Source organism: Sceloporus occidentalis, unplaced genomic scaffold (assembly GCF_023333645.1).
Source record: "Sceloporus occidentalis isolate IW3139 unplaced genomic scaffold, rSceOcc1.0.p SCAF_2, whole genome shotgun sequence".
In the NCBI taxonomy this organism is placed as follows: Eukaryota; Metazoa; Chordata; class Lepidosauria; order Squamata; family Phrynosomatidae; genus Sceloporus; species Sceloporus occidentalis.
The window spans coordinates 129,320,778-129,333,684 of NW_028316982.1; the positions used below are offsets into that span (position 1 = coordinate 129,320,778).

The 12,907-nt window shown below is 50.7% G+C and overlaps 2 protein-coding genes across 2 annotated transcripts; both read left to right on the forward strand.

Moving 5' to 3' along the window:
• Positions 1-5,574: 5,574 nt before the first annotated feature.
• LOC149319028 (uncharacterized) lies at positions 5,575-7,477 on the forward strand. Its single transcript, XM_089508371.1, has 3 exons — positions 5,575-5,966; positions 6,110-6,219; positions 7,012-7,477. The coding sequence occupies exons 1-3, from the start codon at positions 5,940-5,942 to the stop codon at positions 7,475-7,477; spliced, it is 603 nt and encodes a 200-aa protein (XP_089364497.1). The 5' UTR covers positions 5,575-5,939.
• Positions 7,478-8,923: 1,446 nt separating this feature from the next.
• LOC149319029 (uncharacterized) lies at positions 8,924-11,590 on the forward strand. The gene is made up of 8 exons (XM_089508372.1): positions 8,924-9,187; positions 9,458-9,539; positions 9,860-9,939; positions 10,139-10,223; positions 10,498-10,631; positions 10,734-11,135; positions 11,385-11,476; positions 11,580-11,590. Exons 2-8 carry the CDS (start codon positions 9,525-9,527, stop codon positions 11,588-11,590), a joined length of 819 nt encoding a protein of 272 aa, XP_089364498.1. The 5' UTR covers positions 8,924-9,187; positions 9,458-9,524.
• The last annotated feature ends 1,317 nt before the right edge of the window (positions 11,591-12,907 follow it).

Consider the following 12,907-nt stretch of genomic DNA (forward strand, 5'->3'; position numbering starts at 1 on the left):
TCATCCTGATCCTGGCCCAAGTGACCCCCTGTGACCTATCCCATCATCCCCTGCCTGCTCCTTAACATCCTGATTCTGGCCCCAGTGACCCCCTGCAACCTATCCCATCATCCTCTGGATGCTCCATCATCCCAATCCTGGCCCCAGTGACCCCCTGCGACTTATTCCATCATCCCCTGCCTGCTCCTTCATCCCGATCCTGGCCCCAGTGACCCCCTGTGACCTATTCCATCAACCCCTGACTGCTCCTTCACCCTGATGAGAGATGACAGCTAAGGAAGGGGCAGGGAAGGAGGATAGCATCCAGAGCCACTATGAGCATGCATAAGGGTGCGGATTCGAATCGTTGAAGTGCGCACTTTGCTGGACAAGGGGGCAATCTCCCCTTTATCGCCCGAACAATGCTCCAGGGCTTTTTTCTCCAGGTACTTCACGGTACCGAAGGCGGATGGGGGCATCAGACCCATCTTGGACTTGAGGGAGTTGAACTTTTTCCTTGAATACCGCTGGTTCCAGATGGTAACCTTGGCTTCTATTCTGCCGCTTCTCCACCAGGGCCTGTGGTTCGCGACGGTCGACTTGAAGGATGCCTACTTCCACATCAGAATTCGGGAGTCCCACTGGAGATTCCTCGCCTTCGCCGTCGGCTCCACCGCGTACCACTACAACATGCTCCCCTTTGGCCTTGCCACGGCTCCGAGGGTCTTCATGAAGTGCATGGCACCAGTGGTGGCATACCTTCATCAGAAGGGCTACAGAGTCTTCCCTTACCTGGATGACTGGTTGTTTGCCGCCGACTCACAGCAGGAGCTCCGAGAGGCAGTCTCATTCGCCTTGCACCTTTGGGACTCCCTCGGACTGGTCGTCAACGAAGAGAAGTCCCACTTCACTCCGACCAGACAGGCCAAGTTCATCGGAGCTGTGGAGAGGCCAAAGGGAAGGACGTTGTAGTGGTAGAAGTCGGAGCCGACGGTGAAGGCTAGGAATCTGCGATGACTCTCCCGGATCCCCACATGGAAATATGTGTCTTTCAAGTCGATGGTTGCAAACCACAGGCCCTGGTGTAACAAGGGCAAAATAGAAGCAAGGGTTACCATGCAAAATTGACGATAAGCCAAATAAGAGTTCAAGGCTCTCAAGTCCAAAATTGGCCTAATGCCACCATCAGACTTGGGGACGGTAAAATATCTGGAAAAGAAGCATCTAGGAGCCTCAGAAGGATTAATGGGCAAGATCATGCCCTTTACAAGCAAGGTGCATACTTTGTCCAGAAGGGTGTCTGAGGAGAAGGTGGAAACAACAGCTCCAGTCGGGGGGAGCTCTTTGAACTTGAGGGCATAACCCCTACAGACGATGTCAAGTACCCACGAGTCGGATGTTATACTGGCCCAGGTGTTAAAGAAGGGTCTTAAGATCTCCAGGAAGAAATGGAGGGGGGTGACGGAGTACGCAGCACCCCTTCAAGATCTCTTTTTGGCCTGGTCGGTGTCCTGCTTGCGGTAGTTTTTGCGGTACCAAGGCGGGCCCGAACGACGGCCAGAAGAGGAAGAAGACTGAGATGAATAACGTTGTCTCTGCTGGTCTGGGCGCTGGTAGGGCCGGTCCTGTTGGAAGTACCTCTGGCCATACCAATGGTGCTGGCCACCAAACCTCCTGCGGAGTGGGGGTGGACATACCATGCTTCTTCCTCGCCGTCTTCAACCGCTCATCTGTCTCGCGATTGAACAGCCCGGCCTTATCGAAGGACATGTCCTCTATAGTCGACTTAGCATTTTGGTTCAAGTCAGAGGATCGAAGCCATGCATGCCTCCTGAGAGCTATAGCAGCTGCCATAGACTTGGTCAAGCAATCTGTTGAGTGGCGGGCCGACTGCCAATGGAATGGGCTTCATCTCAAATCTCAGTCAGCACACCTTGGGTCTCATTGGGGACGTCCGGGATCAAGGGCAAAATCCTTTCCATAAGGCACTGTATGTACGCCCCCATACAGGCGTTATAGTTGGCCACTTTGATTCCAGTGCTGATGAGAAGTAAGCCTTCTTATCCAGCCCATCAATTTTCTTTGCCTCGCGATCAACTGGAGAGGAAGAAGCCTTGGGGGTAACGGACTGCTGTGAGCCCTCCACTATGGTCAAATTCTGCTTTGGATGGCCGAAGAACCAGGAAGGTTGGGAAGGCGTGATCCTATAAAGGGCCTCAATCTTCCTATTGCTGGAGGCAGTGGAGGCTGGCACATCCCAAGAACGTTTCACAAGCTTTTCCAGCGAAGGGGGCATCGGAATGGACAGCGGTGTCGGGACCTTCCCATAGATCCACTTTTCGAGGAGGTCTGAAGGCTCGTCTTCTGCCTGCATGATCTGAAGATCAAGAGCATTCCCCATCTTGATAACATGTTTGGCGAAGGTTCGGACATCGTCCGTCGGGGAAGCAGAACCAGGCTGGGAGAACTCCTGAGAAGAAGTCTGGTGCCCTGCATCATAAGAAGAGCCCAAATCATGGCGATAGAGCCATGAAGAGAACCCTCACGTTCGGAATCTGAAAGATTGATGACATCCAAATCACGAGGCTGGGCTGAGACCGTGACTGAAGCCGAGGTCCGTAACAGAACTGAGATTTCATGAGACGTCAGGGTTGGTTTGTGAGGCCTGGACAAGGGCTTGGCCGGAACAGAGCAAGTAAGGCCTAGGCGCCGCCACACCAAATCATGGCTCACCAACATATAATATCTGTCTGCCTCACTGTCACAAAAGAAATCCAGCTCAACCTGGGGAAGTTACCGCAGGGGCTAGTGGACTTCAGCCTGATGAATGATGGTGCGTGCAACAGGAATTGGAGAACGGAGGTCCTCAGATGAATCAGAATGGGACACCTGCGGCAGAACCTCTATGATATCCACGGCAAGATAGCAAAAAGATGTCAGCAGGTAGGCAACAGACACTGAGGTAGTCGTGTGTCGAGCTCGAAGGGGCTCGGTGTCGACGGCCTTTGAGGGAGTCTTCCATACCGAGGCATGGGACGGAGGCGCGGGCTTGGAGGAAGGCCAGTCCCTAGAAGAGGTGCAATGTCTGGAAGTGGAATGGGATTCGGAAGATTCCATCCGAGGATGCTTAGAGGCCGAATGAGAGCCCTCTGGTGATACCGTGCGCACCCTCTTGGAGTGGGAAGCATGAGAAGATGAGGATTTAGAGCTAGAACCCTTCAGGGAACTCGAATCCTTATGGGTCAAGACAGATTTCTTAGAGCTGGAGTCCTTGTGTTTAGATTTGTCCTTCTTAGAGGACTTCGACTTCTCCATGGCTCTCTCAGACCCTACGTCCCCCTCGGGGAGAATGGCGCTTGGCTCAGTGGTGGACCTCTGGGCCATAGGAATCAAAGTCACCAGGACCGAATCAGGAGATATAGGGTCAGGGAGCGGGCGTAAATACCTTCTGGTACAAGGCGGCCCTCAAGCGCGACTCCCGGTTCTTCCTTGCCTGCGGTGTCAGAGACTTACACGGCGCGCAGGATTTCAGGTTGGGGGCCTCTCCGAGGCACAAGAGACAGGAAGAGTGCGGGTCTTGTCTGAGGATTTTGCCGCTGCACACATAGCATTTCTTAAACAGTGGGGCATCGTAGTAGAATCCGTCAACAAATCCATAGTCAAACAGGCCAAGTCAGGTGGATGTCAAGATCGATGAATTGTAAAAAAAAACAGTCCGAGTCAAAACAGTGATCCAATAGCTAGATGAGCGAAGTTCCCTGAAGCAGCTAACACGGCGGAAAAAAAGGAACTGGGGAAAGAGTGGGAAACCAGGGATGGGCGGAGCTACCACCAAAAAGTTGCTAAAAGTTGCAAATTAACTTTGCCCAGTGATTCCAGAAGTTTCCGAACAGCACTGCGCAGGTGCAGTACAACCCATTTGTATGATTCGCAGAGACCACGAAGAAGAAATACACACACACACACACACACACACACTGTGTGACCCTGGGTAGGGAGGAGTATAAGAATCTGTGTATTATTCTCTTGTTGACGGCAGAGGCCTCTGGGTGGGAGGATATGCAAAGAGGATTAGTGTCTGTTTAATTAGTGATCATTGTCTGCTGGGAAATCCCTTGATCCTGGATTGTTTCTCATTTGCATTTGCTGAGTCCTGATTTTGCTGTTTTTCAGGACTAGTAACCAAACTTTGTTCACTTAAGCGTTTCTTCTCCTGTTGAAGTGGATTTCAATGGCTTCCCTGTGCATTCTGACCCAATAGTTATTGGCATGGTCCAGAATTTCAATGTTTTCAAACAACATTTTGTGCCCAGGATGTTTATAACGTCTTCTGCTACTGCTGATTTTTCTGGCTGACCCAGTCTGCAGTGTCTCTCACGTTCCTTGATTCGTGCTTGAACACTGCGTTTGGTGGTTCCTATGTAGACTTGTCTGCAGCTGCATGGTATGCGATAATCTCCCACAGCTGTGAGAGGGTCTCTCTTGTCCTTCTCTGAGCACAGCATTTGCTGGATTTTCTTGGTTGGTTTGTAAACCATTTGGAGGTTATGTTACCTCACCAGTTTCACTATTCTGTCTGTGACCTCTTTAACCACCTTCCCTTTGGGTGGTTGCTTGTCTTCACTCCTCTAGGTTTTTCTGGGTCTGGCAGCCCTGTCGAACAGTAAGGGCTGTCCGACAGTGGAACACACTCCCTCGGAGTGTAGTGGAATCTCCCTGCTTGGAGGTCTTTAAACAGAGGCTGGATGGCCATCTGTCGTGGGTGCTTTGATTTGGATTTCCTGCATGGCAGGCGGTTGGACTGGATGGCCCTTGCGGTCTCTTCCAATTCTATGATTCTGATGTCTGAACTGGAACAACCATTAGCCTGTAGAGCCCGGTCTAGATGCTTCAATTCATCTTCTTGGAACTGTAGTTTATTGTGGCACCACAGCTCTCTGACAGTGAAGGCTAAATGTTGCACAAAACTACAGTTCCCAAAATTCCCTAACATTGAGTCAGGGTAGTTAAAGTAGTCTCAAAATAGAATATTTCTGCAGTGTGTTTTGGACCTGTGTCATAATTCAAAAAGGATGTTGAGAAACTGGAGCATGTCTAAAGGAGGGTGAATAAAATTGTGAAAGGTCTTGAAACCATGCCCTATGAAGAACGGCTTAGGGAGTTGGGGATGTTTAGCCTGGAGAAAAGAAGGTTAAGAGCTGATATGATAGTCCTGTTTAAATATTTGAAGGGATGTCATATTGAGGAGGGAGCACGCTTGTTTTCTGATGCTCCAGAGAACAGGACCTGGAACAATGGATGCAAACTACAGGAAAAGAGATTCCACCTCAACATTAGGAGGAGCTTCCTGACAGTAAGGGCTGTTCAGCAGTGAAACACACTCCTTCCTCGGAGAGTGATGGAGTCTCCCTCCTTGGAGATCTTTAAACAGAGGATGGCCATCTGTTGGATATGCTTTGATTGAGAGTTCCTGCATGGCAGGGGGTTGTACTGGATGGCCCTTGTGGTTTCTTCCAACTCATGTAGGTTGGAAGGTTATAGATTACGTATATTAATGGTCATATATGGGACACTGAAGGTTATATATTGTTTTAATGGGACACTTAAGGTTATAGATTATATTAATGATCATATATGGGACACTGAAGGTTATAGATTATATTAATGTATTAATGAGACACGGGGATACATAGGATCCTATGTATTGGAAGGGTCTCTCTCTTAAGGGTCCTATAGTCCGAACCTAGAGAAGCGCATGGCAACCATGATGTGGAGAGAAGCCCCAAGCCTTGTTTCCATTTGAAAAGGTTCCATGCCTGCCTTGGGTTCCGTGTTCCGCTCTAGAATGCAGCTGAGGCCAGTGTGGCCGTTGGACGCCAGTCAGTGCCCTTCTGGACAGCGGCTTGACCAGTTCGTGGAGGGCATCTTGACCTGTGGCCATTCGGGTTCTCGGTGCCGCCATGGCGCGCGGAGAGAATTTTCTCAAGGTGAGTGGTCCCACTGGCCAGAGACGGCCTTGGGAAGAGATCAAGTGGGCGGCTGGAGGGAGGGAGGGAGGCCAGAGGTGACCACTGGGGTCCTGGCTTTGGCCGGCCATCCTTTCCTTGGCTCTCATTCATCTCCTCCGCAGGCTGTCAGGAAGTCCATCGGGAAGACCATCAGGAAGACTGTCAAGTTCTTCTCGTGTAATATACGGCCGAAAGATGAGGAGGACGAGGACGTCCCCAGGCGTCTTCGAAGGTAAGTTCCCCCTTCCTTCCTTCCATCCCTCCCTTCCTCTTTCTTTCCTCATTTCCCTCCCTACTTCCTTCCTTCCTCCCTCCTTCCCTCCCTTCCTTCCTTCCTTCCTTCCTTCCTTCCTTCCTTCTTTCCTTCTCTTCCTTCTTTCCTTCCTCCCTTCTCCTCTTCCTTCCTTCTCCTCTTTCTTCCTACCTCCCTTCTCCCCTTCCTTTCTTCCTTCCTTCCTTCCTTCCTTCCTTCCTTCCTTGCTTCCCTCCCATCTTTCCTGCCTCCCTTCTCCTCTTCCTTCCTTCCTTCCTCCCTTTTCCTTCCTTCTTTCCTTCCTTCCTCCCTTCTCCTCTTCCTTCCTTCTCCCCTTCCTTCCATTCTTCCTTCCTTATTTCCTTCCTTCATACCTTCTCCTCTTCCTTCCTTCCTTCCCTCCCATCTTTCCTTCCTTCCTTCCTTCCTTCCTTCCTTCCTTCCTTCCTTCCTGCCTCCCTTCTCCTCTTCCTTCCTTCCTTCCTTCCTTCCTTCCCTCCTGTCTTTCCTGCCTCCCTTCTCCTATTCCTTCCTTCTCCTCTTCCTTCCTTCCTTCCCTCCCTCCCTCCCTTCACACACACACACACACACACACAGACACATATATATCTCTGAATGAAAGAAGTGGTCACCCATAATAGGAATAAACTCTTCCAAAACATGGCCACAGAGCCCCCAAAACCCACCAGAGTGCCACGTTGCTGGACAGGAGAGACGGTCAGCGGCACTGGAGCAGTCATGTTTCATGACCTTTTCCCGTCCCCATTGCAGACGCAAGAAGATGCAATCAACCCACTTCGAGGAGGAAGTGGTGGAAGATATCGCCGCGTTGTCCGCAGACATCCATCCCTCTCCGTCGGAGGAGCTGACCGCGGACATCGATCCCTCTCTGTTGGAGGAGTTGACCGCAGATGTCCATCCCCCTCTGTGGGAGGAGTTGACCGCGAACATCGATCCCTCTCTGTTGGAGGAGTTGACCGCAGATGTCCATCCCCCTCTGTGGGAGGAGTTGACCGCAGACATCGATCCCTCTCTGTTGGAGGAGCTGACCGTGGACGTCTATCCCCCTCTGTTGGATAAGTTGACCATGGATGTCCATCAGTTTCCATCGCGGGAACTGACCGCAGATGTCCAGCAGTCTCCATTACAGGGTTTGACCGCGGGCAGCCATCCCACTTCGTCGCAGATAGTGGTCGTCGCACAGGTCCACCGTGCTTTTTTGGTAAGGAGAGCCTGAGAAGTGTCCACGACCTTTGGCCAGGCCCTGACGCTTCCTCTCGAGGGTGGCCAGGCATCCTCCTTTCCCAGGGCATGTCCTACATTTCGACTTGAATTCCAAAATGTCCTCCATTACAAACAAAAAGGGTGACGGTGGTTTGGCTTCCATTTTGTAACGTCCTACGTTTTTTCCGCGAACGTACCGCGTTTGCTGATCCGACGCGGCTTGACTGTCATTCCCAGAATACTGGGAGTCGCAGTCCAGTGATATCTCATCTGCACACGTTCCGGTGTCATAACATCGCCGGTTTCCACTCTGCATTCGCTTGTGCGCTTGGGTGCCATTTGCACATCGGCGCAGAAGAGTCCATACTCATTCCTCCTTTTTTCTTTTGAAAGGATTCCCCCGAAACAGAGGAGGCCAAAGAGGAGGAGGAGGCGAAGGAAGACAACGAAGGGGATTGGAGGTAATAAATAAACAAACGCTACCTTTCTTTCCGACTCCATCGGGGGACGCTGTGCTTGAGAGTTCCTGCATGGCAGAATGGGGTTGGACTGGAGGTCTCTTCCAACTCTGTGGTTCTGTGATTGCAAGGGGGCATGTGGGCCATGGGTGGGTCATGGGTAGGCCATGGGTGAGCTATAAGTGGCCAAGGAGGAACCATAGGTGGGCCATGGAGGAGCCATGGGTGGGCCATGGAGGAGATATAGGTGGGCCATGGAAGAGCCATAGGTGGGCTTCCGTTCAGACTTTTGTACTGCCTCTCCCCCCAGCGTTGTCCAGAAAGAACAGTTGGCAAAGGACCTCGCTGAGGAGAAGCCTGCCATCCTATGGGTAAGTTAATAGGGGCGGCAGACATTTGGGAGTCTCCCTTGTCCCCTTTCTTAGGGAAAGAGATTTGGGATCCGGGCCCCATGTACCCTTTTTCATGTTCCCCCCTCCTTCGGCCTTCTCTCACAGGACCTAGACTACGATATCTGGCGGGTGGAAGACGAATGTCGCCCGCACTCGGTTTCGCGCAGGTAAGTTCTTCTCACCTGGCAGGAGGGATGGCTGTTGTAACCCTGGAGTAGTGGCTGGGCGCTTATGGAAGCCCATGGCCTTCCATAGGGACGCCCTTGTGGTACCCTCAGTCTGGAGCAGCCTTCTGGACCCAGAAGGATGCTCTCAAAGGGTCACATTCATTAATAATAATAATAGTAATAGTAATAGTAATAATAATAATAATTTTATTTGTACCCCACTTTTCTGTTGCCAAACAAACATTTCCTGCGTCCATTTCAGATCTCTGAAGCCAGTAAGCGCTGAGAAGGAAGGAGCACTTCAGAGAAATGGCGCGAACAAGATTCACTCTTTAAGGGTAAGGAATTTAATAGTTATTTTATACACACACACTGTAGGTCCTCCAGCGCAACTCTGCGGTTAACGTCCAACAGACACTGACCATAGAGTTGCACTGGAGGAGCTACAAATCCCTAGTAGAGCGTCCTCTCTAGGAATCTCTAGGTCTTTCAGTGCCACCTTTAGTTAAAGTTGACCATAGAGTTGTGCCGGAGGACCTTGATATTCCTAGAGAGAACATATTAATCAAGTCCGCGAATATCAAAGCTGCAAATATGGAGGGATGAGTGTGTGTGCCACTTACTTTTAGGATTCCTATGACTGCGCCACGGACGACGAGAAGCATAGAGAGAAGCAGGAACATCGCCCTCAGTCCAGTTTGGGCAGGTACTCTGGGGGCAATTAGCATCAACAACAAGGGAGGGATGGCTGTTGTAAACCTGGAGTAATGTCCGGGCGCTTCTGGAAGGAGCGCACTCCTCCAAAGTCTGTAGGGATGACTTTGTGGTGCCCTCAGTGTGCTCTCTGGAGCATCCTTCTGGCCCCAGAGGGATGCTCTCAAGGGGTCACATTTCATGAACTTTAATAATAATAGTAATAATAATAATTATTATTATAATAACTTTATCCCCCAAACTTTTCTTGCTGCCATTTCAGATTGCCGGAGCCGCCAAGCCCCTGCACTGAGGAGGAGGACATCACTCCAAGGATTGGCAGTGCAAAGATGCGCTCTTTCTCGGTAAGGAATTATATATATATATATATATATATATATATATATGCGCGCGCGCACACACACGCACACACACACACACACACAGAGTGGGACCTTGTTATCCGCCAAGGTTTGGTTCCAGGATAACAAAATCCATGGACACTCAAGTCCTGGCACACTCCTATGGTCAGTGTCTGTCGGACGTTGGCCACAGAGGTGCGCTGGAGGACCTAGAGATGCCTAGAGAGGCATCCTCTCAGGCGAAAACATGCTGCTTTTGCTCTGTGCGCAGAAAGAGAGTTGATGGCTTCCACCTCTCTCCTCCCCGTGCCATTTGTTTTTAGGCTACCAAAGACTGGGCTGCACATAATGAGAAGCGTGGGGCGGCGAAGGATGAATTTCGGCCCCAGTCTGCGTTTGCCAGGTACAAAAAGGAGGCATGGCGGCTGTTAATGCGCCATGCGTCGGAGGAACGCCTGGGTGCTTCCTATGGAAGGAGCGCACTCTTCCGCAGCCCATAGCCTTCCATAGGGATGCCATTGTGATACCCTCAGTGGGCTCTCTGGAGCAGCCTTATGGATGCTCCCAAGGGGTCTCATGCGCTCTTCCTGCCGCCATTTCAGACTCCAGAACCCGCCAAGCCTTTGCACTGAGGAGGAAGAGGGTGCCTTCCTGAAGTTCGGGATCAACCAGATCAACTTGAATCCGGTAAGGAAAAAATCTGGCTGACCCATGGAAGAGTGACCAACATGGACATGGATCCATGCGGTCAATGCAGCGAAAAAGGATCCCAAAACGTCCGTCCTACGTTTTGGCCTCCTGACCAGGAGGAACAGAGCACATGAACGGCGCCTCTTCCATCACAATAGAGTCAATGCGCACCCATTGTTCATCAATCTGTTGTGTAGATGGCATTATTTGTTTGTTTGTTTGTTTGTTTGTTTACCTAATTTCCTCAATCTTTTCTTCTCCCCCTAAATAGAAGAAGACATCTCTCCATAACCTATGCAGAAGGTTCAGCCATCTTGGCCCTTCAGCGGCGGAAAAGATCGCCGACGCCGTGGCCGAAAACCACCTGGAGCTCGTTCTGAACCATTACCTGGAGTCGCCGTTAAGGTAGGCGCATGGGTTCATATATTCCCCCACGCATCCCTTGGTGCATGTTTTCTATCTACGGCACTGGAAGGATGCGCAAAGACTCCATTTTTCTCTCAACAGCGCCTGCGAGAAGATGATGCGTGGCGTCCTCTTCTCCTCGCTCTGCAACCTGGAGCATGCGTTATTCTTTCTGCTGCACAAGGTTAACGACTCGTCTCAGAAAGCACGACAGAAGGAAGACTACATCGTCAGGAAGGTAACCGGGGGGGGAGGTCTTTCCTTCCGACCCGCGCATCTGGTCCTTTGGGAGAGTTGTCCTCCGACTGACGCCAGGGTCACCATCTCAACGCAGGCAAAGGCGCTCAAGGCGCTGGGGCTCCTTGTGACGGACTTGGTTAACGACAAGACACTCAGGCTCTGGATGTCGTTAGTGTCCAACACATTGCTGTATGCCGTGGTGCTTTTTGGATCCAGGCTCCATGACAAGGACCACCAGAAGCTGAAGGACCACATGTCCATGGAGTAAGTTGCGCTACGAGGCTGGGAGATGAATGGCGAAGTGCGCCGGATATGGCTGCATGGATCTTTCCGTCCTTCTCTGTCCTGGTGTCCAGATAGATGGACCTCTCCCTCCTTCTCTGTCCTGATGTCCAGATAGATGGACCTCTCCCTCCTTCTCTTTCCTGATGTCCAGATAGATGGGCCTCTCCCTCCTTCTCTGTCCTGATGTCCAGATAGATGGACCTCTCCATCGTTTTCTTTTCTCTGCAGCGAGCTAATTGACATCATCAAGGTCTTGCTGGCAAGGTCCATGCCGGAAATGAGCTCTGTGATCCAGACCATGCTTGACGGCTCCCAATGTGGTGAGTATGGTCCCCTCTGCCTCCTTTCTCCATCTCTAAGGGGCAGATGTCTGGACACAGCATCATTCCAGAAACATCTCTGCTTTGCCTGTTCTTTTCCCAGGGATGCTGTGACAACGCTCCGGCCACAACTAAGCGCCGATTGACCTTTAAGGACTATTAACCCGGGCAGAAGAGGATGGCGGCCCAATGTTACTACTACTCTGCAGGGAGCCCCAGAAGGAACTCAATGGTGCTGGACACCCAAGGAGGAGGAGGGGGAGGAAGAGGAAGAGACCTGGAAGTAGTAGAGCCACAGTAGGGGCAATGACCTGTCCACCTCCTGGTCCCAAATCCTTCCCTGGGCCTTGTCCTCTTTGCTGACCATTGGACGACTGGCCTGAGGTGTCAGAATCCACCTTCAGGCAATCATTCAGGGTGTATTCTGCCATGAGGTTTGTAGAGATAGATAGATAGATAGATAGATAGATAGATAGATAGATAGATAGATAGATAGATAGATATAGATAGTGCTAACCCCATATCACTGAGGCTGAGAGAGGAATGAGTAGCTTGTTTAACTCTAAAGCAATCTAGTGAGTATTTGGCCTGGTACATACCTCCCCATCAGGGCGGGCTGCAGACGTCCGTTTTTCCCCCCAAAAGAACCTGGAAAAACTGGGTTCTTTTTCTGATGCTGCTCAGATGTCAGGAGTGCACCATTGATGCACTCGTGATGTAAGCGACGCACATAGACATCTGTATGGTGTATGTCGCTTACATCATCATGGCAGTGTCCATGTGGACGGGACACCACCATGATGCCACCACCATGCTAGGGTTCCAGAGCGTGCAGATGCTGTGAGCTCTGGAACCCTAGTATTGGCGGCGGCATGCCACTTTTAGTCCGTCTGTCCCAGGCCTTTGTCTGAAATGACATTTGAACCTGTGCCTTACCTCTCAACCTCTTAGCCACCAGTGAATCTCTGACCCATTAGCAAGATGATGAGCATGTGAACATTTTCCTCTTTAGTATGAGGTCTCCACTAAACAAAATGGTGTCAGAGAGGCAGTTTTTCCTTATCAGATCCGTCCCTGCTATATAGTTGCTGCCCATATCACTTGTTGAGGGTGACCAAATCCAGCTCATCCAGTTTTGCCATTACTGACCATGGTTTTGGTGTTCTATGGGAGGAGATGCACACATGTAGCACTATGTGTAAAGTGTCCTGCTGGCCAATGAACAGGGGCTTCCTTACACTGTCACACCACCCATACATACATCTCAGAAAGAAAAACCACTTAAAATGAAAAACGGGAATAGGCATTGTACCGTGCATGTTTGGAGTATGTCTGTATTTTTCTACTAATGTGAGTCATTTTTTGTTTAAGTGAATTCATTGCTCCAGTAAAAGCTAGCCTTGTTTCCCTTGCCCTTATTTTAATTCTGAA